Here is a 27,630-nt window from a genome sequence, read left to right on the forward strand (position 1 = left end):
CTTCCTATGGGCTGGAAGTGAGAAAAAGACAAGGAATAGGCAAAGGCAAAGCATGCAAGTGGTTAGGCACAGATGGGGAAATGGGCCTTACCTCTCTTCCTTATTTCCTTTTCTTCTTCTCTGTTCTACCTGAAAACAAAATTCAGAGATGCAGGCCTTTCCTTAATAAAAGGAGAAGGGCAACTACCTTGTCTTTTTGGATCTCAATCAACTATATTATTTTTAATAGACTTATTTACATACCAGCATATATGTGCTGCTAAACGTGGAATTCATGAGTGAATGGGTTACCTGAAACTTTTCTCTACAAAATACGCATTTAAACCCTTTCATATATTTATATTAAATAATTCATGCTTGGGGTGACTTATTCTTGGCATTAAAAGGGAGCCCTTTTTCAAATGCCAACGTAATGTCCTTATGTAGCTAAAATAGAGGACACTAACATTTTTGTACATTAAAACTATTAAAATCTGTAATGGATGGATCTATGGGCTGAAAAAATGAACAAAAGCTGGACATATTTAATGGTCATACTATTTGGGTTTTTGTTACAAAAAATAATATTAACATAATATTTATTATTTATTTATTTATGTATTTATTTATTTATTTATTTATTTATTTATTTATTTATTTATTTATTTATTTATTTATTTATTGGTTCGATTTATATGCCGCCCTTTTCCAGAGACTCAGGGCGGCTTACAATGCATTTAGCAATAGCCTTCATACTTTTGTATATACCTGCTTAGTAGGGCTTTCACCCCCCCCCCCAGCAGTGTTCTTTTTTATACAAAGTCAGCTTATTGCCCCCACAAACCAGGTCTTCATTTTACCTATCTTGAAAGGATGGAAGACTGAGTCAACCTTGAGCCTGGTGAGATTTGAACTTTTTTTTTTTTTTTTAATCTGATTTATATGCCGCCCTTCTCCGGAGACTCAGGGCGGCTTACAATGCGTTAAGCAATAGCCTTCATTCTTTTGTATATTTTATACAAAGTCAGCTTATTGCCCCCACAAACTGGGTCCTCATTTCACCTACCTTAGAAAGGATGGAAGGCTGAGTCAACCTTGAGCCTTGGAGAGATTCGAACCAGCAGAAATTGCAGGCAGCTGGTGTTATTTAACAGTGCTTTAGTCGGCTGCGCTACTAAGGCTCTAATATGATTGGGAAGAGGACACATCTGGCTGCTCAGGTTCCTGAATAGGAACATTCTAGACCAGGGGTCTCCAACCTTGACAACCTTAAGACTTGTGGACTTCAACTCCCAGAACTCCCAGAATTCTGGGAGTTGAAGTCCACAAGTCTTAAAGTTGCCAAGGTTGGAGACCCCTGTTCTAGACTACAACATTTTCTTACCGGAACTATTTGATAATAGTAACTTCCTATTTATATTGTTCTGTTTGTTATAAATAATGGTTGAAGATAATAAAGTTCTGCAAATATAGGTACTTGATTGTTTTATTAGCATCAAAGCTATGATAAAATATAAAGAGCTTTGGTACACTGTGAACTGAAGCAATCTTATCAAATAGAACCAATGCTTTAGCTGACTGTGTCAGTTGATATCTCAATCTTCTTTATACAAAGCTGCCTTTGACTAACCAAGTTGAAATTATTTGATGCAAGTAACCAAGTTGAAATTACTTGATGCAATCACACATTTTACAGTTGTAGGAATTGAAAGTCAGGGTACATTTTCTACCTCTTTCCATTTGATTCTCACAAGGGAAAGGCTTGGACTCTCTGATCCAGTTCTCTGGTTATGTTTGCATAACCATCCTTATCTGGATTCAATTAATTTTGATTAATGATCAGGAAATTGCATTAAAGCATAATTTTAAAAAAGTAAAACTACCTTGCTTAGACTTAGACTGTTACCTCATTTTCACTATCACAACACAATATTTTGTTAGTGTTCAGGTAACAGATAAATTCCTATTTGAGAGCAGTAGGTTCATGTAGTAATTATTCATTCTTCCTGGGTATTGATGCAGCAGGGGTAACATGTAATTATTATGAATATCCCTATATATTGAAATTATACTATAGTAGCACTTGAGAACGGCTTCTACCTCTCAAAAACCACATGGGCAGTTGCTTGGCTAATAAAATTTTAGAATGCCTACTCTAAGAAATAGAGGGAAAGAAATTGTATCTGGCCTTGAAATTGTTAGTCTCCCTTTGTTTTTGTTTTTTTTCCAAACTATGACTGAAGTTGCAGTTTAACAAATCTGGTAGGCACCAGGATTGGAGCATCTCCCACATCTCTTTCTGAGCCCAATATTGTTCTTTAGGACATTAAAGAATATCTGCTCAAGAAAAATAATCCAAAAGAGGATTGGGTACAAGAAATTGGTCTCTTTTTGGTGGTTTTAAGCAATCATTTTAAACTATGAGAGGTGATGGTGTTGCATTATTTTTCTATTTTGGACACACACTTATTCTTTTAGTAGTGTCTCATTCACACTCTGAAGTTTTACCTATTCTTTTCTACTAGCAAATTCTTATATACCTGGTACAGATATATTAGCTGTATTGCTTCTCAACTAGTAATTTTAAAAAAGTCTTTTGTTTCCTCTTTTTATCTCATGGCAAGTACTGTATAAACATCACTTCTAAAAGTTAGGAGTTGGAGTGATATCGAAGATATAAAAGGCCCAGTAAATTGACGTTCAAGCTTACATTCACTCAAATCTAATGTAAGCTTTATAAAGAATTTTCAGTGTATCGGCTGTTTTAGTGTCAGGCTAGCACTATCTGCTGTACTTTCCAAAACAGGTAAGTCTTTATTTGGAAATGTATATTCTTTTAAGCACAGTGGGCAAGGTAGATGTTAGGTCAATTGTGTTCATTCCAATAGATATTTAAATCAATAAATCACGAGGCATCCATTGCATAAATTAAAAATCTTTCTAAAAACCTCTAGAGTTTTCTGTGCATTAATTTAGTGCATTAGGACAATTAGCATAGGACCTTCAAACACAGTTTGAAACTGCATGTTTTTATACATGAAACAGGTAATAATGTTTAAATGTTCAGCAGAGAATAAAAGTACAAAGCAAGCAAGCAAGATATATATTACTATAAATTGACTCCAGTTGGACTATCTCCCAAGAAAATATGCATCAGATTACAGTTTAGTTTATATGAATATAGGTATATAAATATTATCTAATAATGCATGGGGTTTTGATTTTCACTTGAACTTTCTGAAACTGAACAAAATAAAAACAAGTGTATTAAGTAACATGCCTGACCTATCAGGCAAAATTTATTTGAATCATTAAATTAATTCAGAAAAATTGAATCAAATCTGAAAGTTAATCCAGTCCAGATATTCAAAATAAATTGTTAAGTGTGTTTCCTAATAGTTTTGGGTGGGATTTCAATTTTATACAGAAGCATCAAAATGATCAGAAAAGAATCAGAAGCATTCAATTCGATGTTTCACTTTGATTTTTCCATTAAATTCAGAAAGTCAATTCAAAGATTCAACTACATCATCAGAAATTTGATTGCCCAAATTTTTTACTTAACCCTATATTTAAATAAATCTAAATGGCACCTTTTGCCATTGCTATTGAACAAGAAATCTAGCACCCTGGATATTGCTTGATGTCTTTACTTCTTTGGTCCTTTTCATTAACATATCTTCTTAGAAACTAATTGCATCCCCTTTCTCCCAGCCATCTTGTGTTAATAAGTATTTTAATATCTTTCTTCTTTAGTTTAACTGCCAGTATCTCTTTTTGTTTCTCAGTGAGATCCTATCCACCAGTAACTTGTTTGTCTTCCTTTGTCTTCAGATACAAATTTATGTTCTTTGCCTTTGCAATTGATCATTCCAAAGAATTAGGAAATTTAGATATTATATTTACAAACTCCAACATTGTTTAAATAAATAAGCAAACCCCTCTATTTATACAATGGACAATCAAAATTTCTTTTCAGTTCCTTCAGTTGTGGATAAAACAGACAGGTGATTAATCTGTGAAGTTAGTCCTCAGGGATGTTTATAATACATTCCTCACCTTTTCCAGAGCTAAGCCATGGTGGAAAAAAAGAACACGCTTGCTAAAATATTTAATTATTCATTTCACTTAAGTGTTTGCAGCCTTTTTGCAAAAGTGCAGCATTGAGATGACTCCAATGCTTTTCAGTAAAGCATTACAAGTCCAGGTTCTCATTTCAAAAGGAAAACGGAAAGACAGATGGATAGTACTTATTAAGCGGCCATCATTAGAACCAATATTTTACTCGGGAAAGTCTGCAAGAAGAAGGGTTTTTTTAAAAAAATATGTATTCCTAAAGAAATTTGGAAGAAAACTACCAGCTCTCTCATGATCATCTTCCTAATGTAAAATATGAAAGCTGTGGGAATGACAGAATTACCTGTTCAAAACCAGTTGATCTTCCACGGTACCAGAAGTCAGAAGATGCCATTTTTTAATTTCTATCAGTCACATGGAAACTAATATTAAGCAACAACATGAATACTCTGAATACTGAGAAGATATCCAGCTGCTGCATCTTCCTGGAACCTCCTGTTGAAACAGCTGAGTTAAAACATTGCAGGTATCTACTGATTTCATCAGAATATAGCCACAAAATCAGGTAATCTGACAAACATTATCTTATTGTTTGGAAAATTGGGATGTTCATTTCCACCCCCGAAAAACAGGATTTCCTAAGTAAAAAAGTTTAAATATATTCAATCTTGGGGTCTTTATGAAGAAACATCATGGATCTTTCATCCACTCTAGTAGAATGTTGCTTTATTAGAGTAGCTCAGTCATTCCCATCACTTCAAATCTCCGTCGATATTCCAATAGAGAAGCTCAGAAGAAACACAGCTCTAACAGAGTTGTTGTCTGAAATGAGGTCTGTTGACAGAGGAGATCTGTTTAGAGAACTGAATTTAAAATATCTGTTATTTTAACAGATATCTGTTGATATTTAACAGAAAAACAGTACCTTCATCAGCAATAGTGTCTCTACAGCAATTATAAGACAAATGGCCACAAGGTGGCTGAGGGAAAGAAATCTCCATATTTTTCTGGCAAAGCGTGGGATTTTATTTTTATTTCTGCATGTTGTATATAAAGCTACTGCATTCTGGAACGTATCTGTTACACTCTTTCTCAAATTTACAGAATTATTTCTCGATTTTATGAATTTTTCACACACTTTGGCATGGGTGGAGGTCTTCAGTGGTGATGTCGAGAAAAATTGAGCATTCTCAAGATTCAGGCTGCTGTGCAATACATATTTATGTATGTAAATAAATATGTATGGAAATAAACCCAGCTCAAAAAAAAAAACCTATAATTTTTTCCCCTAAATAAATATAATTAGGTATGTGTTGTTGGATCTTCTATTATTAAGAGATTGGTATGCTTGTATTATAGCATTGTTTCCAAAAGGATGGCAGCAGGCTGATTGGTGGACTGGTTAATAGCTTACACTACATAATTCTTAATGCATTTTGAGGTGGAGACTGTATGTTTATCTTCCATTTGTAGAAAACCAGTAAAGGAATGATCAGAGTTTTCTCCAGGGAAATGTTTTTGAGATGAAATCAGCTTAGTTCTACTCAAAAGTGTTCTTAACACAAATTCTTATATCACTGTGTAACACCTATAAAAAGTTATACCTTTCAGCCTAGCTGAAGAATTTTAGTAGCAACAGGAAAGTAGATTTTTGTGTGTGCAGTAATTGTCATGGTAGTAGAAAATGCATGACTAATACATGTTGTTTTCACTCATATCAAAAGCCTAAGAAGCAGTCAACAAGATGAAAGAAATCCAGATGTGCTTCTGTGTCACCTTTCTATTTGCATTTGGAATAGTTTATGAACTGTCCCAAGAACCAGATTGCTTCTTTTTCTGCAATCCAATTTCCAAACATTTCCTGAGGCCCAAAGATGTCATGTCCCAGGGCAGAAGTATCATCTTTCTGGAGACAACTGATCATCTGCAACCGTCTCCACTTGTTTTATGTTCTGTAGAATCTGCTGCCAGAGTTTATCCAGATAGGCCTATCGTTTTCTTTTTGAAAGGACTGGTCAACAACACATTTCCAGATATAAAGTCATCTTACCCCTCACTTTTCTTCTTATCAACTATGAAGAATGTTTTCCTTTTTCCTCTTCAGGAGGACATTTTATTCCAGGACACGCCACTATTGTCATGGTATCTTCAGGTAAGATGGGAAGTGGGAGTGTTTTTCTGGATAGCCAGCTGACCTGTTCTGTTGACTCTGTTATTGCTCTTGCATTTATCAGAAGAAACACTCTCCTTTGGGACTTGTGTTTGACTCCAGCCCCATTTACTCAGTGCTTAGAAATCTGTGAACACCTCTTCCTTAGTTTTTCAGGTGTCACATGATTTTACTACTTATGGAGTCTTAATTTTATTCCAGGCCTTTATATATATAGTCTATATTATACATTTTGTTAGCAATCTTAAGTACTCACCAGAAGAGAAAATAAAAAATGATAATAAATCAAATACAAAATCCATTTGAAAGTTTCTCCCCTAGTGTAGACCATGGCAAAAAGAATATTACTCACAACCAGTGGTGTGTTGCCCCCGGTTCAGACTGGTTCTATAGAACTGGTAGTAAAACCAGAGGGAGCTCCGCCCACTGACCCCGACATCATCAGAACGCTTCTGCGCATGCGCAGAAGAGAGCACGCGCGCAAGCAAAACAAGCGCTTCCACGTGGCCCTGTTGCAAACCAGTAGTAAAGGTGAGTAGAACCCATCCCTGCTCACAATGTACTATATGATATGCTACAAGAAATTTTCTGTTTTCTTTAACATTAAGTGTACCTTGTCCTCATAGTACAGTGCGGCCAGATTATTCTCTAAGACTCTAGCTTATCCACAGCACTTCCAGGAATGACCGTGAGGCTACTCTTTTTTTTAAAAAGGTCAGTCTTGGTTCAGAATACTTTCCCAAACATAAAAGTTAGATGGAAATGATTTTACTTGATCTTCACTGCTCTATTTAAGAGTAAAGAAATAAAGTTCAGAGGTTGCCTGAACCCTGCAAAATTAATACAACATATCAGGAAATAACCACATTGGGTCTCCACCCTTTGAAAAATTATTTTCTAAGAACAAAGCCCATCACCAGGTCAGGCTATTAATCTAAACAGCAGCAGCTCTGCAGGTTTTTAGGAAAGAGGCTTAAGCATGATCTAATTTCTGACTCATTTATAAGGAGATGACAATTGAATTTGAGATATTTTACATGTGCTTGGAAAAAGCTATCCACACTAAGGATGAAGTAACAAAACATTATGCTATACCGTTTTATGGACATTAATAGAACAATATGAGCATTTTTTTTCTGAAGCCTTTAAACTTTTGCTTAATATATCTTTATTTGGGCATGGGTTTCACCCTGTGTAGAATATTGCCTTTAAGTTAGTAAGACTTGTATTCTGAACAAATTGCAACAGTATTTATGTACTGATCACAATATGTTTTGCTGCTTAAAGCTTTCAGAGAATATTAAGAAAATACAGAAACAATCAGTATAACTTATATTAGTGGATTCATTATATTTTTTAAAAAAATTGTTTTTTAAAAAAATACACACACACTCACACATCATGCAGAATCTTGTTTAAGTCAGAATTTCAGGGATAATATACAGTTTAACATATCACATCCAAAACTTGAATCTGTAACATCTTAGGCAAGTTGAACTATATGGATACGATTTCTTCACTGCAAGTACCAGAAATATTGCTTTATCTTAGCTAGTCCTTGCTATTCCTTGCTTATGTATCGATTTTGAATTTTTTCAGGTCAATACAACAAAGGAGAAATATTGGCCCTATATTATTTCTGATGCAATCAGACTTGCAGTAGTGTGGAAATATGGTGGAATTTATATGGACACTGATGTTATTTCCATCAAACCTATCCCAGTGGCTAATTTTTTGGCAGCTCAGTCTTCCCAGTTCTCCAGCAATGGGGTCTTTGGTTTTCAACATCGTCATTGGTTCATCTGGGATTGCATGAATGATTTTGTTCATAATTACAATGGAGACATCTGGGGAAATCAGGGACCTTACTTATTTACAAGAATACTAAAGAAGCAATGCAATCTTACAAATTTTCAGAACGTGGAAGACCACGTATGCTACAACATTTCCTTTTTGCACCCCCAACGTTTCTATCCCATTCCTTATGAAACATGGGCAAAGTATTATGAAGTATGGATCACAAAGCCAGAGTTCAATCATTCCTATGCTGTGCACTTATGGAACTTCATGAACCAGAGAGAGAAAAAGAATATGACCATTGGAAGCAACACACTTATGGAAAACCTGGTCAGAACACATTGTCCTAGTACATATAGATTCGAGCTGCACAAGACACAGTTGCCTCAAAATAAAACTAGCTAAGGTTGTAAACTTGTTGTTTTTGTGAGTACTCCAAGAACTCCTTTCTTTTTACAGGCATGCCAGTCTCTGATGCTGGATATTTGATAGGCCAGGAAATCAAGGCCTCCAAAACCCATAATAGAACATAGTAAATTCTGGGTGGGAGGAAACAGAAGGAAGAAAAGCAAGTTAAGGCTCCCTCCCCCCGCCCCCTTGCATCCATCATGCTCCTAACACTCAGTGGGAATTTTGACAGCCACTGGACTGCTTAAAAACATATGAGATAAGAGGGAAACTTTTCTTTCCTATACCAAATAGGAGAGCTCTAATCTTGCCTTGAGTTTTTTCTATAATTCCAGCATATCACAACTGTGATTTAAAACTCAGTAATCCTTCAAATATTAATCTAGCAATCTTCAAAGATAATATTTAACACTTTCAGAACACAGGGAATGAATGAGCAATATACTTAGAACTTCTATTTGAGCCCAGGAAATGTAAATCTTTTCGCCATTTTCATTTCACACTAGAGAACTAAAGCCTATGTGGTAGTGATGGCAGACCTCAATGTTATATGGGAAACAGTCACAGGCAATTGCTAAGAACTCTACATGGGGCTACCCTTGAGGTGCACCCGGAGGCTCCAACTGGTCCAGAATGCGGCCGCGTGGGTGATTATGGGAGCGACATGGCGCTCACATGTAACACCTCTCCTACGCAAGCTGCACTGGCTCCCGGTGGTCTTCCGAGTGCGCTTCAAGGTGTTGGTTCTTACCTTTAAAGTGCTCCATGGCTTAGGACCTGGGTACCTATGAGATCACCTTCTGTAACCGATAACCTCCCACCAACCAGTACGCTTCCACAGAGTGGGCCTCCTCAGGGTGCCGTCAGTAAAGCAATGTCGACTGGTGGTGCCCAGGGACTTACAAATTGAAGTTGAGCGACTGTGGAAAAAGAAATCGTGTGTTGTCCCGATTGTAATTGGAACCCTCGGAGCAATACCCAAAGGGCTACCCCGCTATTTAGAAATTCTAAATTTGCCGGACTTGAACATTTTGACTCTACAAAAAACCACCTTACTCGGAACAGCTTACATCCTCCGACGATACCTTAACAGTTCCTAGGTCCTTGGTTAGGACTCGAGCTGCTAAGCTATTAACCAGCCCAAAGGCTGTGAATCTCACTAAAGATTAACCAATAAATAATAATAATAATAACAGCAACAACAACAACAACTGAGCTTCATTATGTTTAAAACAAAACAAAACCAATAATTTTAATTGTATGTTATTGTTGTGTAGGAAGTTAGCACCCACCCCTTTCCTAGAAGAATGAAATATTTTAGGAAATATTAAAAAGGCAGAATATATTTCCCTGAATGAGAAATGGAGAAACATGTTTTAAAGACAAAGCAGCTCCCACCTTCCTGCTCCCCCTCTTTTTGTCAGGCAGAAACCCAATCCTTTGTCAAAGGATCATCATCTGCAACACAATATGATCCATCTAGCAACAGAAACTTACCACATGGCACCTGGGATGATTACATCAGCCAGCAAGGCTAGCTAAGACCCCCACCCCCTGGGAGTCTGACAACCAATCAGGATATTCTTTCTGGGCCCCAGGAAGTTCAAAGCCAGAGAAGGCATAAAACCCAGGGGCTCACTGCATCTCGGCCCCTTTTCTGTTCAGGAACTCAAACCATGTGATCCTGTCCACCATTAAACCATCTTTCCAAGCAGTCTCCATGTTTCCAGTGACTTTTTCCCCACTTGGAGCGAACCCAGAAGGATATTTCTTCTAACAATTGTTTTATTGTTAACAAATTCTTTTATGGGAACTTGTCTTTGAACAGGAAGAATAAGTTGCAAATCAGAGATAAGATGATAACTTTTTATCGTAGTTTCTAATACCTCTTTAAAACCACTCATAACTTTTAGGTAGCATTGAGGACACAATATGGGGACTCCTTAAAGACAGATTTGTGCTTGGAGCACCAACTATGAACTTACATGTAATTTATTTCTATTCCTTTTAACAGCAACCTTTCTTTTATCAATTCTCTTTGATGAAAGTTTATAAAATTATCATTACTGATAAGATTTGTATCTTCAGGAGAGATGCCCATTGTACTTTTATAAACATATTTCATAATGTACAATTGCAATGTTATCTCTGGCTATGGAAAAAATAATTTCATATTTCATATTGTTTTTAGTGTAACAATGAAGAAACGTAGAAGCCAGTAACTTGTGAAAGCTTCACATCAAATGAATATATATCTAACATATGTTTAGAAAAAGACTAGGAAAGGGATATATATTATCCAAAGTAGGTTTATTTCTTATCTGTAACCTCAATATTTTCTCTAACAGGGCAGTTAAACATTGTTGAGACATGCTCTTTCTCTTGGAACTATTCTAGTTGGCACTTAATAGAGCACTACATCCCTAATAGCAAACCTGCTGCACTAAGTCTCTCCATGAACAGGATCATACTTACTAGGAAGAATATTCCATATGATCTATTTTGCAATATTTGTTCAGCCACTTTCCAATTTCAAGTAAGACTATGCAATATACACATGTACACATGACTCTTTAGAACCGAGCTTTCGGGCTTAACTAGTGGGTTTTCTCTGCTGGCTCCTCACTACTCCTTCAGATTATTCTTGTAGCTTCTGAAATTTAAGATGTGTTTTTCATTTATAATAAATTACGCTGGAAACTATTTCCAATGTTTGGCAAAATAAGCTTAAATTCTCAGGCACCATGTAATACTCTCTGTAGGGCAAAGCCAAACCCAATAATTAGCAAAACGTTCATACAACAGTCTCTTCTGATGCAGAGCTAGCAATAGAGAAAGGAAATAAGGGAGAAGGAATGGGAAAATTGTCAGCAGATATTCTCTGATTTTTTTCATCTATGTCTGCTGGAAACTTTATACCCAATCAGTATTGCAGTTGTGATAATGATCAGAAAGGTTGCTGTACAAGGGGAGGGGGGGTGGTCTTTAAAAAGTTGAGAATAAAGCATTGGTAGTTTTGGAATGTAACATTTTGGTAGCAATATTATCTCTGTATTATCAGGACAACTGCATAAATAATGAAATGAATAGATGAACAATAAATGTAATGATAATGTGAAATGAAACTAGCTTTTTTAAAAAAAAAAATCGTTCGCCTCAAAGATGTAACGTATTTATGTAAAGCTGTGATTTTATTCTTACTAACCAGGGAATATTCCCCAGTGTATTATTCCAAATAGATACATATAGAAACAATATGTGGTACCTCGGTACTCATTGTTAATTGGCTCTGGGAGGTGTGATGAGTACCAAAAACTATGAGTACCAAACAAATTTTTCCCATAAAGAATAATGTAGTGAGCTATAAGGCTGCCAACAGTGACATGTTCTTGTGTGTTGAGTACCAAACAAACAATGAGAACCAGAACAAACACTTTGGATCAAAATGCATTGAGTACCAAATTTGATGACTTTCAAAGCAATTGAGTACCAAGGTACCACTGTATTAATGTATGTAAAAATGTTAGCTTTTGACATGTATTAAGATTGCTTAATGATAAAGCTAAGAAAGATCAAAAGAATCTACCGCAGTGTTTCTCAACCTCTGAGAAACACTGATCTAGTACAATTTAGTACTGCCCTCTTCTGACAGCAAGGATGGAAGTAGACTGTTACATTTCTCCTTTAGGTTTAGAAAAACAAATCACAAGTTTGTTTTAAGAGAAATCAAAGAATGAAATTCAGGGAAGAGATATATGCTAATTTATGGATCGATGTTAATTAGAATTGGTTATAATTTAATCACAGTATGTTAGCACACTTCCATAGGAAAGACTCTCAGGTTGATCTATGGGCCCTCAATAATGCACATTGAGGAGACCGGAGCTGTGCCAAGGTTTATTATGTGGCTGTGCCTGATGATGAAAAAACTTCCCACTTAACAGAAGGTTAGTCCCCACACTGTAGCAAGCTGTTTTTTACTTATTTATTTATTTATTTAATTAATTAATTAATTAGATTTTTATACCGCCCTTCTCCCACTGGACTCAGGGCGGTGAACAGCCAAGACTAAAAACATTGCATACAAAATTTAATTTTTTTAAAAAAAAAAAAGAATTAAACAAATTTTGGCCCAATAAATTTAAAACACGCCAACTAAAATCAATTAACAATTAAAAATATCTAAAGGGGGGGGTTTAAGCCAGCCCGGCTTGATGAAATAAAAAAGTTTTAAGGGCACGGTGAGAAGCACGGAGATCTGGGATCCTATGTATCTCCGGGGGCAGGTCATTCCAGAGGGCCCTCCCCCTGGGGGTTGCCAGCCGACATTGTCTGGCCTACAACGGCACCCTGAGGAGTCTCTCTCTGTGGGAGCGTACTGGCCGGTGGGAGGCTATCGGTGGCAGAATTTGTATTCTGTTCTTTGTGTTTGTATTTTAAGGCCTATGTGCCATAAAAGGTTCAGCATTTTTTTTTGGGGAACGTGACAAAAATTGTTTGTCAGGTTCCAACATCTACATCCGGATGTCTACATCCGGAAAGGGACCTTTCTCCCTTGCCTCTTTCACCACTTAGTTAAGCAAACTTTAAAAATGCAAACAGAAAGGAACTTTCCCGCTTTCTCTCATCAGTGCCTGATAATTTTGGAAGGCTTCACTTATTCTCTGAGGTTTATTAAGTGATGCCTCCTTTTGAAATGTAGAATATCTGGGCTGCTACTTCGGCTTTCCTTGGAGGCCACAGCAGGAAATTAAAGGGTCTCTTTCTCCCATTCAGGGGCATTTTGTTCGCAGCACACAGGGATACAATTGAAGCTCTCAATAGAACGCAACCCCAACCTTTGGACTTGTGTCCTCTCTGCTGGTAGTGATGAGACACCAAACCAGAAACGGAGAGGCAGCTTTGTTATTCAACAAGCGAAGCCTTAATAGACCTCTGAGGACCAATATTTTAACAGACTGTGATTGCCCGATCCTCCCTCGTTGTACATTGTGGATAGATTACAGCCGGAATGAAGCTTAAACAAGCAAGAGAAAGCAATCAGATGCCGTGTTTTCATAAATTACTACAGCAACAGTTTGGCTTGGGGGACGGTTTACCAGCTGTTTCCAGCCCTCCTGGGAGAAGCTCCGGAGGCGCAGCGAGAGCCTCGGAATTGCTTTCAGGCTTCACCTCTTGACGTTGCAAATTTCGGGCCGAGAAAGCGATTCGTTGCTGCGGGGAACCGCGCTGGGATCTTTGCCTGGATGGTGTTGAATTTCCTGGGTGGGAGGGGAGAGACGGAGGATTTCAGCGCCGAGTTTTGTCTCCAACCCCGCGCTGTTTGTATCGGGGCCTATTTAAGCACGAGTGCAGGCACACAATCATACACACACATAACCAGCCTGCTTCACAAAATATGCTTCCTGCGGGCAGGTAAGGATTTGCTTTGTTGGAAATGTAGTCCCCATGCTTTAAATACCAAAGAAGCTGGAGAAGGGGAGGGAGAAGAAGAGGTGGGACTACGCCTCGTTCAAGCCAGTTCCTTCTTCTCATTACAGATTTGCATCGCTTGCTCGGTTAACCATTGCCAGCTTGGTCTTTGCTGAACCTCTGGCACATCTGAAAAATAATATTGGCTACTGCACAGGGAAGGAAATGATCTCCCTCTGCGATCTCTTTTCACCACCCCAACTTTTCTTCGAAAGCCGTTTCCTTTGCAACCGTTTCCTTAGGCCCGGAGGATGCGAGGTCCCCGGAGAATACGTGGCTTCTAACCGGGGTGGGGGTGGGGGCTTGAAGGGAAACCGAGGCAGTGTGTCGGATACGGTTTAGTAACAAAGCGGCTTTCCGGATTCTCGAATGGCGCTTCTTACTCAGTCTGAAGCCGCGTGTGGGAGGCTGCTGGCCTCGGGAAGTTCCGTGACTTGGAAGATGCTTGGACAGGCAAGCGGGGCCCGTTGCTTGTCTTAAGACCTCTTTGTTGATGCTTTAGCTTTTCTGAAAGTCTCGAAAATAGGGGCTCGCGTTTCCATTTTGGAAAGGAAAGGTTGATCATCAGCTGGTTCTTTTTTTATAACGATTTTTTTTATATCGATTTAGATTGATATTGTTTCCTATGACTATCATTAAGTGTTGTACCTTATGATTCTTGATGAACGTATCTTTTATGTACACTGAGAGCATATGCACCAAGACAAATTCCTTGTGTGTCCAATCACACGTGGACAATAAAAAAATCTATTCTATTCTATTCTAAATTATCTAGTCTTAGGTTTGTGGGCAAATTGTTCAGTATTTCAGATCTATCAAGATTCAAGTAGAAATAACGTTTTTTTTTTTTTTTTTCAGTTATGTGCATAAGCAGAAGACAGAAAGCCTATGGGATGGAAAGTATAGAAAATGTTTTTCCCAAAATGTATCTCCTAGACTCAAATCAAGGAAGTAAAGGATGTCACTCAAAGTATGGAAGTTTTCCTCACAACCCAGCCAACACACTTGGCCAATAAAAAATTCTATTCTATTCTATTATGAGGACAAGAGATTCCCGTAGAGTTGGACAGATTGTGCCTCCATCCAGAAATGGAGATGCACAGATCCAAGGATCTTGTGGGCTAAATACTTAATCTTTGTGGGTTGTACAATAGTACATAAGATAGTCCTCTTATGACGACAATTGAGTGCAAAATTTCTGTTGTTAATTGAGACCTTTGTTACGTGAGTTTTGCTCCATTTTATGGTCTTTCTTGCCATGGTTGTTAAGTGAATTACTGCAGTTAATAATTTAGAAACCCGGCTGTTAAGTAAATGTGGCTTCCCCATTGACTTTGCTTTTCAAAAGGTTGCAAAAAGGGGTCATATGACCTTGGGACACAGCAATGGTCATAAGTAGGAACCAGTTGCCAAGCATCTGAATTTTGATCACGTGATCATGGGGATGCTACAAAGGTTGTAACACTGAAAAATGGTCATGTCACTTTTTTCAGTGATTATGTAAATTTGAATGGTCACTAAATGAACTGTTGTAAGTCTAGGACTATCTGTATTTTCAGATTGACCTGAGTAGGTCAAAACCGTAGCTTTCATATCTCATCAGTGAACTGAGAGATCAGAGCATGTTTATTTTTTCACACCCCAAAATACCCTTTTAGTAGCACCTACCATAAAGTTCCTGTCCTGTTTTCTCCCAAAAATAATGAAGCTGAGTTGGAATTGTATCATGTTTTCATTGTGCTGGAAGTGCTGTCACTTTAAACTTGAAAAATCAATTCCTTTCTAAACCAGATAGAATTGGTATAAGCCAGCCTGATCAAGAGGAGTGTTAGGATTGCAGGATTGTTTAATAAAAATGCCGGCTGAAAGCCTGGGAAAAGTGGAGCTTTGAGTAAGTTTAATTCAGAAGTGCTTCAGACCTGCAGGAGCATGGATACTTTAAAAATGGTGTTAACTTTAATGGGGAAGCCTGAATTAAGAAACGACCCTTTAATGAGTACAGGTAGTCCTCGACTTACAACAGTTCATTTAGTATCTGTCCAAAGTTACAACAGCACTGAAAAAAGTGACTTAAGACCATTTTTCACCCTTATGGCCATTGCAGCATCCCTATGGCTACATGATAAAGATTGAGATGCTTGGCAACTGACCCATATTTATGATGGTTGCAGTGTCCTGGGGTCATGTGATCAGCTTTTGCCTCCTTCTGACAAGCAAAGTCAGTGGGGAATCCAGATACACTTAACAACTATGTTACTAGCTTAACAAATGCAATGATTCACCCAACTGTGGCAAGAAAAGCCATAATATGGGGCAAACTCACTGAACACGTTTCACTTAGCAACATAAATGTTGGGCTCAATTGCGGTCGTAACTCAAGGACTATCTGCAGTAGAGAGATGTCATCCTCATATGATGTCCTAAGCAACTCTGAATCATTTTCAAAGCATGCCTAGCCTTCGCATCTATATCTTATCTGTTTGTGTGAATAGTTGAGCTATGTAGGACTTTAGGTTCAATTTCCAAAGGGCAGTTTTGGAGTACACCGGAGTGAGTCTTAACGTCTGTCTACATCGTTTCAAAAGTTATGCTTTCTTTTTGCTTACACAGCCGTTGTGGAATCCTGGAAAGAGTCTGTCCTGATCTAAGGTGTTGCTACATTTCTGTCGAACCCTCCCCCTCTTTCAGTTTTGCTAGTTGAGGTGCATAGCTCTACTGAATATTCTTTTGCACCTCTGAATTGAATCGGAAAGGAATTCTTGTAAACAGCATACCATTTGATGAAAAATTTTAATTGCATATAATATGCTCTTTCTATCTGATGTATATTTAACAAAGACCAGAGATCAGAAAGCTTTGGGTTGACCAAAGGAGAGATTCCCACAACTTGGTCCAGTGTTTTTCAACCTTGGCAACTTTAAGATGTGTTCAGTTTCCCAAATTCCCCCTCCAGAATGGGGAATTCTGGGAGTTGAAGTTCACACATTTTCTCATTTTAAAGTTGCTAAGATTGAGAAATGCTGGGATAGTCCTCTTAAAATGAGAGGAGAAGTAACAGTTGTATTGGACATGTCTTATCCATCAATCAACAAATGAGGATTCAACATTATTTTAGCCCCCCGGAGTCATTTGCTACTAGATGGGCAGCAAATAAATACATAAATAAATTTGTGATGTAGATCAGTGGTGGGTTGCTCCCGGTTCGGTCCGGTTCTATAGAAACAGTAGTAACACTGGGGGGAGGCTCCGCCCACCTGCCATGACGTCATCATGGGTGATCTGTGCATGCTCCCGCTGTGAACCGGTAGTAAAGGTAAGTAGAACCCACCCCTGATGTGGATGTGTCCCATATATTGAAACCAGATTTTATAAGTTAATCATACAAAGTGGGCATGACCCAAAATGAAACTTCTTGCTTAGAATCACTATTTATAAAACTTAAGTAACATGTGTAGGCTTTGTGATGGTTGTACATGGTTTTGCCAGAAATACGAATAGTTTTTTTCCAACCCCAAAAATAACTGCCCTGTTCCAAAGATGGGATTTTGGATGACCATTAGGTGATCTGAATGACATGAATTACCAGCTAAATTTTTTATATGACAATGTCTTCTGACTAAGTGCCTAAAATATAACCTCCAATAAGTGGATATAGTAAAGCACTATACCTATCACTATAAAAAGGATATGACCTATTCAGTTCGGCTTATTATTTATTTATTTATTTATTTATTTATTATTCAAATTTCTATACCGCCCTTCTCCTTTCGGACTCAGGGCAGTGAACAGCCAAAATAAAAACATCTATAATAACATCACAGTTAAAAATAAAGTTAAAATAATTTATAAATTTGGCCCGTAATTTAAAACTTATCAATTTAAAATCAATATTAAAATTTTAAAACTAACCCTAAAATCAAGACAGACCGGCTAACTGAAAAAAATAAGTTTTTAGGGCCCGACGAAAAGTCCGGAGGTCGGAGATTACTCGTATCTCTGGGGGTAGATTGTTCCATAGGGTAGGTGCCACCACAGAGAAGGCTCTCCTCCTGGGGGTCGCCAGCCGGCATTGTCTGGCCGACGGCACCCTGAGGAGGCCCTCTGTGGGAGCGAACCAGCTGGTGGGAGGCTATTGGTGGCAGAAGGCGGTCCCGTAAGTACCCTGGCCCTAAGCCATGGAGCGCTTTAAAGGTGATCACCAACACCTTGAAGCGCACCCGGAAGTCAATGCACCCGGAAGCCAATGCAACTCACGCAGGAGAGGAGTCACATGGGAGCACCCTGTCGCTCCCATAATCCCCCGCGCAGCCGCATTCTGCACCAGTTGGAGCCTCCGGGTATACCCCAAGGGGAGCCTCATGTAGAGAGCGTTACAATAGTCCAGACAAAACAGCTCAGTTCTCATTAGTGAAGGTGTGCAAGATAGAGGAACTCAGAACATGTCACACTACCAGAAGTTCCTTAAATACATAGATGCTCAATTTACCCAACTTGTCCATCATTTTGTTTTTGTTTTTTGTTAATATTCTGTGCTTTGGGTTATTATTTTTCTTTCAGTTAAAATTAGCATCCATGCTCACATGCTCAGTTTATGAAATAATTTAATTCATAGACATCTGGCTAGGAGGAAGTAATGTACAGAAGGTTTGATTTTTAGTTGTCCAGGTTAAAGATGTGAAAATACCTTTAACATTTTCTGTTTATTTGTGCTATTTCTCCAATATTAAAGGTAATGGGGAAAAACATTTTTTCTTTATGATACATACTCAAGCCATGGTAGGCCTGACTTCTCAAATTAGCTGTCTTTTTTACCTGCAACAATAATAAGCAGATTTAACAATTCCACTTTATGCAAGGATAACAAAATTTTAGGACTTCCAGATAATGATTTTGATTGTTCATGGTGTTGCTGTTGCGTTAAAAAATGGAATTGAACATTATAATTCACATACAAACATCCTATAACTTGGATAAATCAAGTACATAGAAGTACTAGTGGATTCCTAACAGAAAAGGTGCTAGTTTTCAGGCCTTCTACTCAGTGATGGATTTTAAAAATTTTTACCAGTGATTCTGTGGGTGTGGCTTGGTGGATGTGGTTTGGCTTGGTGGGCGTAGCTTGGTGGGCGTCACAGGGGAAGGATACTGTAAAATCTCCATTTCCACCCCACTCCAGGGGAAGAATACTGTAAAATCTCCATTCCCTTCCCAATCCAGGGGAAGGTTATTGCAAAAGCCCATTTCCTCCCAATCAGCTGGGACTCGGGAAGCAGAGAATAGATGGGAGTGGGGCCAGTCAGAGGTGATATTTACCAGTTCTCCGAACTACTCAAAATTTCCGCTACCAGTTTTCCAGAACTGGTCAGAACCTACAGAAACCCACCTCTGCTTCTACTAAACATTTTTCCATTGTTAAACGATTTAGTATCTTTTCCTTTGTGGTTCTATTCTTGAACAGTATTTGAATTAAATGTTTTCCCCAAAAACACTTCAAAAACAGTCCTTGTTTTTCTTTTCCTTGTTTTTCATGACCTGTTTCCTTATTACCTTTTGGGAAGAGACTTTGTGGTATCTGAAGCAGAACATCCAGATTCAGTCAGGATTTTTTTCCCATATAGCATCAACCTTGTAAGCTCTCAAGCTTCCTCTTTCCGCTATGTATTCAAAATGGACAGTGATTAATATATATGTGTGTGTGTATGTGTGTGTGTTTGTGTATATGTATATAGCATGTGCAGAGATGGTATTCAGCTGGTTTGGACCGCTTCACCCGAACCAGTAGTGGAAATCATGGGTGAGCCTGCCCACCCGCCCCAACTGTATGCCATCCTATTTAGGCACATTTTTTAGGCCAGGCACATGCACGGAAGGCATGCACGGAAGGCCAGGCTCATGTATGGACGTACATGCTCACATTTGCAAACCTGTAGAGAAAGTAAGTGAATACCACTCCTGATCATGTGTGTATGTGTGTTATGTATGTGTATGGCAACAGAATTTCATTTTTAATGGGTGCCAATGTGCTCACAGTAAAAATGACAATAAAAGTTATCTTACAAGGTAAAGAATTGTTCTTTTACCATTGAGAGAACATTCCATTGAACCACAGTATATTTGCACTGCTATTGGCAGAATGTTGGAATCCTGTTACCATTACACAAGACACACCTGGTAACTCACTGTTGCTCAACACAACTGTCCTGTTGCAGATAAGTATCAAAGCCAAGTTGATTTGAACAGCTTTTCTGTATTGAATCATGGTATGTATATTTTTGCAAACCGTTCCTAGAGAAAGTGTTGTGAATACAGTATAGCAAAAATCATTTTTCTGTTAGCATTAGGGGAATTGTATGCTATGATTTGAGTCCTGTGTAGACTTATGTGGCCACTACTTCCATTGAATTTATGGAGGGAAATACTTTTAACTGTGATATGAAAGATAGTGTAATATTTACAAACAATTTTGCATGCCCTTGTTTAAATTATTTTTAGATTTTATGGAGTGTTTTTAATAATATGCTAATAATATCTCAAACTTTAGTGAATGATAACCATTATTTGAAATTATGTAGGTTTTCATAAATAGACCTCAACGCTGGATCCTTGGCTAAATATATACAGAAAAATATATACTGTAAACATGAAATAATTTTTGATATGGTAATATCTGTAAAATAATAAAAAGCCTCCATATTTTATTCTATGGTAAACAGAGAACTCAATATATTGCTAGGGTTAAATTATGTTTATGTTCTAACAAACTATTACTCCCACATATATTAAGGTAATATGCTGTTTGTAATGTAAACTTTTCATGTAATATTAAGTAGTACTGTTTTCCACTAAGGCAGTATCTTTGAAATATTACCTTCTAAGTCACATTCTCAGTTCTGAAGTGTTTACATGCCTATGTGGTCAATACAGCTGCTTTTTGGATATTGCTGAAATTTTCATCCTCAAGCTTATGGGTCTGCAAATACATGTCTGTACTTAGATTGATTTTTCACTATAGAGAGTTCAGTAGAGCTTTTATTTTCTATCTGTAGTCACAAGTATGTGCACTTTTGTAGCCCTTTGAATGCCTGAGAGAGCTATGTATAAATTCTGAATGATATCTGTATGCCTCTCAGCATATACTGTAGATATGGTATGTTCTCAGTCTGAAATCTGAAACATTTCTATTGATAACTGATGTTAAACTTGAATGGTTAGTAAATTAATTAGAAAATGAATTACTTATATTAACTCACTTATCTTACTTTTATATTAATTGAGTTGACTTTTGAGTATATAAATTGTGTTATCATGTAAGTTAACATACAAACGTTAATAGATTCAGTGTTTGAGCATTGGTATGGAATAAAAGTAAAAATAAGCCAATTTTGTAAAGTTCAGTTCAGTATAGACATGTCAAGTACAGGTAGTCCTTAATGGTAATCGGGATCACAATTTCCATTGCTGAGTAATGCAGTCATAAAGCTTGACTGTGCTTCATAGCATGGCAGTTCTGGCAGTCACGTGACTGTGCCAGTGGTGAAATCTGAACCGGTTTACTACTGGTTCGCTGGCTGTGCATGTGCGCCACGCGCTGCATGCGCAGTGCCCACCATGCACCAAATGCTGAATAGGTTGTAAAAAAATGCTTTTAAAAGTTTAAAACAAAGGCTTTGACAATCGCGTGCCACAGCTGTGATCATTGGAGCCTTTTTTTTTACTTTTTAAAAACATTTTTACTACCGGTTCTGGAGATGGCCAGAAGTTTGAGGACCAGTCATATCAACCACTCGTTCAGCACACATTTCAAACAGTCACTGAATGAGTGGTCATTAAACAAGAACCACTTGTCTTCAAGTAAATATGTTACTGTTAACTTTCTTTCCATTCTGATCATCTGTATCTTCTTGTTTTTCCTAGCCTTTTGTATCTAATATTTATTACCCATTTCCGCTGCCTACTTCTCGACATTATTGGATAAATATGCCAGGTTCCACATTTCCTGTGAACTTCCAGCGCACCAGTGATTTTTCGGGCAACATGCTACCCAGCCCCTCCATAATTCCAGCCTTTAAATTCCAGTTGCGGAGAGAAACCATTGACTGGAGGCGATTCAGTGCCATTGATGTGGAACGCGTAGCTCGTGAGCTGGATCTTGGCACTCTTCAGGAAAATATCAATAGTATCACCTTTTGTAATCTTGATGCGGAGAAGTGCCCCTATTGTCAGCAGCCAGTAGATCCTGTTCTCCTTAAGGTTCTGAAGATGGCCCAGCTGACCATCGAATATTTGTTGCACTCTCAGGAGTACTTAAGTATGAACTTGGCACTCCAGGAGGAGCAGCACCAGGCGGTCCTTGAAGACTGCAAGCGTATCAAGTATGACCTGGATAAGCAAGCAGAAGAATTAAAGGGGGTGAAGGAAGAGAGCAGGAGACGGAAAAAAATGATTGCCACCCAACAGCTGCTCTTGCAAGCCGGGGCCAACAACTACCACAAGGTGAGGTTGAGGTATAGGAAATGCATGAGAATTTTATTCAGTCTGCATTTTAACACAAAATGTGCCTAATTTTTCAGAGATGCACTGAAATTTGGCAATTTTAAGTTCTCAATTTTTCCGGTGGCGGGAAAAAAGCCATAGAAAAATGCATCCATCATTGAAGAACTGCATCCACAGAGGTTGGTTCTTTCCTCTATCCTATTTAACCTCTACATGAAACTGCTGGAAGAGATCATGTGCCAGTGTCATCAATATGTTGAAGATGCTCAGGCTTAACCAAACGAAAGAGAGTGGCTGTTCATACAAAAGCCTCTTATTTCTGGAGAAGTACCAACTTTGCTTCTGAGTGGAATAGTGCTATCCCACACAGGGCAAGGTAACAATTTAGGAATATTTATGAACTTATGGCTTCTCTGAAAGGGTGGGTACCACTAACATTATCTACAACAGGAAACACTGAAGGTCATCCATACACTTATCATCTTGTGCCCAGGTTACTGTTGTTCACTTTACATGAAATTTCTCTTGCAGGTTGCCCAGTAACTTCAACTAGTAGAAAATGCAGTGCCCATATTCTTAGGGAGAGTCCTGTTACAATTCTTGTAGGAACTCCCTTACTTAACAGTATGTTTCCAACTGAAATTGAAAAGCTTTTGTTACTTAGAAAGGCCTCTGTGTTTTGGGATTGAATATCTGTGAGATTGCCTTTCCCAGATAGATTCTGCCTGTCCGATCAAAGCCAATAGAGTATCTGCTGAAAGTCCTCACTGTTGTGCGGTTCAATCACGTCATGAATGAGACATGAAGCAAACATTCTCTGTGGAATTTCCTCTTTTGGAACAACTTTGGCCTAGAAACAAAGGAACCCCTGGTTGTTCTGCCCCAGCTATGGGTCCCAAGAAGTGTAGCACACACACACAGTTCCAAAAACTCTGTTTAATACAAACAGACCCCTTTCAAAATGCAGGCTTTAACCACAAATGTCCTTATCAGCCTGCTATGAATTACAGAGATTAAATAAAGTCCGACAAGGATTGGCAATCAGCCCAGAAACCAAGTTGTAACAAAAAACTCACTCTCAAAATGCTCTGCGTAGGACCAAACCTTGTTTCCAGCAACGTTTGCTATCTGTGTGCGAACTTAAATAGGCTAAGGGAGTGGCCAATTAACCCCAAGCCTTACTCTCGAGGAGACCTCCTCCTGAGTAGCCACTCCTGCCTTTTGGCAGCCCTGCGTGCTTGAGCATTGAGAAGAGGCTCCTCCACTTCACTCTCTTCACTTAAAGGAGCCTCTGGAGGTTCTGAAGGCCCTGGCTGACTCTCTGTCTCTGGCACCACATCCTCTTCAGCCTCCTCACTGTCCGACTCAAGCACCGGCTACACAGGCTGCTGGCGTGACACCACACCAGCCTCCTTGTTGTCGGGATCAGCCACAATCCATGCAGGCCGCTGGCGGGCCACAACACCGGTTGCCTTTTGAATGTTACAGAACAGCTTTATGAAGTACCCAAATGTTGCAAATGTGTATACAATTTTCTTTGCATCCATAAGAAAAAGGTTTGCCATTGTCTTCTTCCCAGTTGATGCTGGAATTCCTTATCATAGTTAGTTTCCCTAATACCCACAGAGTTCTTTCTAACCTTATCCTTAGTTTTCTGCTCTCATTTCAATCTTATTTTTTAAGCATATCCCATTACATTTATTTGCACTTCCAGAAGTTCACATATGCAAATAAAGTCACACTTAGACCCATTTAGCACTCTGTTTTCACAGTAAAGATTGTGTTGAACTTCACATGTTTCTGACCATAATTATGCAGTGCTGGAAGCATGCAATCTTTGAATACATAGGACAATATTACAATTTGAGCAGTTATTGGTAAAAGAAATATATTGAAAATTCTTTTAAAAGTAATCATAACAGATAAAATTGATTAAAATCCCTAATAATAGTTTATTAGAGATTGACATCTGAAAAATAAGAACTGTCCTAAATAACAATGACATCTGAAACAAATGCAAATGCAACATTCTAAGAAATATTTTTAAAAATCTTTGTTTTTCTTCCACTTCTTCAAAGATTGGGAATATCAGTTTGGATAAAAGGCTTCAAATTACTCTTCAAATTAATAAAAAATAACTTGGGTTAATAAACCCAAGTTTTAGAACTATTTCAAGTTTACAGAACATATGATCCTAGGTTAAGGTTGGAGTTGAACTAAAAACAGGAAGTCCTCAACCTACGACCACAATTGACACCAAAATTTATGTTGCTAAGGAAGACATTTGTTAAGTCAGTTTTGCCACATTTTACAACCTTCCTTCCTATCGTTAAGTGAATGAATGCAGTTATTAAGTTAGTAACAGTTGTTAAGTGAATTTTACTTCTCCATGGATTTTACTTGTCAAAAAGTCACAAAAGGCGATCATATAAATATGAACCATTTGCCAAGCATCTGAATTTTGATCATGTGACCATTAGAAGGTGGCAACAGTCATAAGGGTGAAAAATGGTCATAAATCACTTTATTCAGTGCTGTTGTAACTTTGAACGGTCACTAAATGAATGGTTCTAAGTCAAGGACTACCTGTACTCTTGTCCCACATGTGTCTTAAAGCACTAGGAAAGGTAAATAAATGAGCAGAGAATGAGAACTACTTGGAGAAATTCTCCTACCATCGGATTACATGCTTAATCTGTCCTTAGATGACTTTTCGTCCTTCTGCTTGGTTCTTAGTGCCAGCTCTGTGACAAGACCTTCATGAATTATTCCTTTCTACAAGGCCACATGGAGCGTAGGCATACTGAAGCTACTGCACATGGTAAGCACTAAGTTTGTCTGAATATTTCTCTTATGGAGGGAATTCAGTTTAGGTTTAGATGGGGAGTGGGAGAGAGGAAGTTCACTTATTAACTTATTAATTCCGGCATTCAGAAGCTTGTTTATATCCACTTTCAGAGTAAAAAGAGGAAATACATTGTGTGTGAAGCTAAATTCAGGTAGATTTTAATGTAACAAAGTATTAGCAATGAATCTGATACTGCTATAATGCCCAAACCACTGTGTATCTATCTTTTACATAAAGGTAAAATGGACCTGGAGTTGGAAATATTCATAAACTTTCTGAATCACTATAGCCTTATCACAGTTTTTATTTGTAATTTAAAATCTAAATACAAATTTAGGGGTTTAAGGTTTAAACTGTTAAGTGTTTGTTGTCAAATTTTGGAGACTTACATTTAATAAATGCCATGAATATTTTTTTTACTTTTTTTTTTATTTCAGTGGTTATAATGAAAAATAATAATAAAAAAAAAACCTAACCTCTTTTGTCTTGAAATAGAAAATGCTAATTCATTTTTGAAAAAGTGAAAATGGTTCAAATTTAAAATTTATATAGGTTTTCCCTGCATTTTGAGTCTATCTATCTGTCTGTCTCTGTCTGTCTGTCTGTCTGTCTGCCTGCCTATCTGTCTGTCTGTCTGTCTGTCTATCTATCTATCTATCTATCTATCTATCTATCTATCTATCTATTTGTATCCTGCCTTTATTATTTTTATAAATAACTCATGGTGGCAAACATACCCAACAAACGTTTCTCCTCCTATTTACCCCACAACAGCAGTCCTGTGAGAGTCCTCTCTCAGAGGACTGAGAGAGTATGACTGCCTAAGGTCACCCAGCTGGCTTTCATGGCGAAGATGGAACTAGAATTCACAATGTCCCATTTTCTACCCTAGTGCCCTAACCACTAACCAAACTGGCTAAAAGTTTGCAACCTTTGTTACATAATGCATCTTCATTCTTGAGAAATAATTTAGCATAAAAATCTAGTAAGAAGTTGAATTCCTATTTCAGCTTCTTTATACAGCTTCATTTTCTAGTTAAGGCCCTCACTAAAATTGCCTCTTTTTTAATCGACTTGAAGAGAATTCGAAGAAAAAACAGGTGCAGCAAATGGAAAGTGAGATCGAAGAACTGAAGGTCAAGTTGAAGGAGACCCATGTCCAGCTGGAGGCTGAGAGTCAGCAAAGGGCTCAGGTATGAATTGGTAAGAATATGAATAAAAAGGAAAGCAAAAGTCAAATGCCTTTTCTCAAGGTGAAAACTAATCATAGATAGACAAAATGGGAATAATTCATGCTCTGTCAAAAATGTCAGCAATGATACAGCAACAGGCCAATCTTCTCTGAGCCCAAGAGCTAAATAGGATGATTCTTAATTAGTATTTTAATAGATGTCCTCTGGGAATATTAGGACTGTAGATTAAATTGGTAAAATGCATCTCAGTTCTTGACTAATAATTTAGAGAAAATTCAAAAGAAATAGCAGCAAAAGGCTTCTATATTACTGGCCATCAACTACCTAGATGCATCCATGAATTTACCAGGAATTAAGCTCAGCTTGAAGGGGGTGTCCTGTCTTCTACAGTGGTGGGGCCAGTTGATTTTCACAAGTAAAACAAAATCAAATAACTCGGATAATTCCTTCAGAATGATCATTACCAGAGTCTCTGTTTCCTCCAGTTGCTGTTTGAAAACAATGACTAAATGTGAGGCTTTTCTAGCTATAGCATCCTAGCTTTTTTATTTCAGGGATGCATGACCCTACATTATCCTTCATAGCTAATACAATCAGAGGCTTATTGTCTAACCATGTAAATTCACCCATAATCTACCAGTAAGCACAGTAAATTGGATAGTACTTAAGGCAGAAATAAAGAACCTATAATGTAAAAAAGCAACCAATGAAGTAATAAAAGTAATGTTTATAAAATAATAAAATACTGTTTTATTACTTTATTAATTGAAATTTTAACTATTATGTCAGAGAACAACTTTGCTGGATTATCTGCTCTAGCGGGATGGCCAGAATGGTAATGGATCCTTCTCTATAGATAATACTATTATAAAGTAAATTTCTTCACCTGTTGCCATACAGATGTATTTGATTACTAACCCCAGAAACCCCAGTCATTGTTAAAGGACATATTAATCCACAAGCTAAATAAGTATTACCTATCTCAAACAAGGTCAGAAAATAACTGATTGTTGAGATGTAACTGTCAGGGTCATCTGTTGGCTATTACATAATGATAATGCCATCAGCCTACTCTCAAATATCTACAAGTAGTCAAAATGGTAAACAGTTGTTTGTATAATAACTATTAGGGTCTGCAAGACTGAAATGAAATCCCAATAAATTTAGCAGGGCATAGATTGCACTGCAAATAT

General features: G+C 37.8%; 2 protein-coding genes across 3 annotated transcripts in view; both read left to right on the forward strand.

Moving 5' to 3' along the window:
• Positions 1-5,800: 5,800 nt before the first annotated feature.
• Positions 5,801-8,428, forward strand: A4GNT (alpha-1,4-N-acetylglucosaminyltransferase). Its single transcript, XM_034440286.2, has 2 exons — positions 5,801-6,208; positions 7,826-8,428. Exons 1-2 carry the CDS (start codon positions 5,801-5,803, stop codon positions 8,426-8,428), a joined length of 1,011 nt encoding a protein of 336 aa, XP_034296177.1.
• A 4,963-nt stretch (positions 8,429-13,391) lies between these two features.
• Positions 13,392-27,630, forward strand: part of DZIP1L (DAZ interacting zinc finger protein 1 like) — a 34,635-nt gene continuing 20,396 nt past the window's right edge. The window contains exons 1-4 of one of the 2 annotated variants that reach the window (XM_034439602.3): positions 13,392-13,846; positions 21,818-22,396; positions 25,133-25,217; positions 26,325-26,437. In XM_034439602.3, coding sequence (XP_034295493.2) covers positions 21,881-22,396; positions 25,133-25,217; positions 26,325-26,437 — 714 coding nt within the window. In that variant the 5' untranslated portion in view covers positions 13,392-13,846; positions 21,818-21,880. Of the gene's footprint in view, positions 13,847-18,981; positions 19,532-21,817; positions 22,397-25,132; positions 25,218-26,324; positions 26,438-27,630 lie in introns of those variants that run through there. The other variant, XM_087872723.1, reaches the window with a different exon arrangement.

Source organism: Pantherophis guttatus, chromosome 6 (genome assembly GCF_059756535.1).
Source record: "Pantherophis guttatus breed Tessera chromosome 6, ASM5975653v1, whole genome shotgun sequence".
NCBI lineage: Eukaryota > Metazoa > Chordata > Lepidosauria > Squamata > Colubridae > Pantherophis > Pantherophis guttatus.

Coding starts and splice junctions, on each gene's coding strand:
- A4GNT (XM_034440286.2), top strand. CDS start 5,801: ATGAAAGAAATCCAGATGTGCTTCTGTGTCACCTTTCTATTTGCATTT. Junction 6,209..7,825: donor TATTGTCATGGTATCTTCAG/GTAAGATGGGAA, acceptor GAATTTTTTCAG/GTCAATACAACAAAGGAGAA.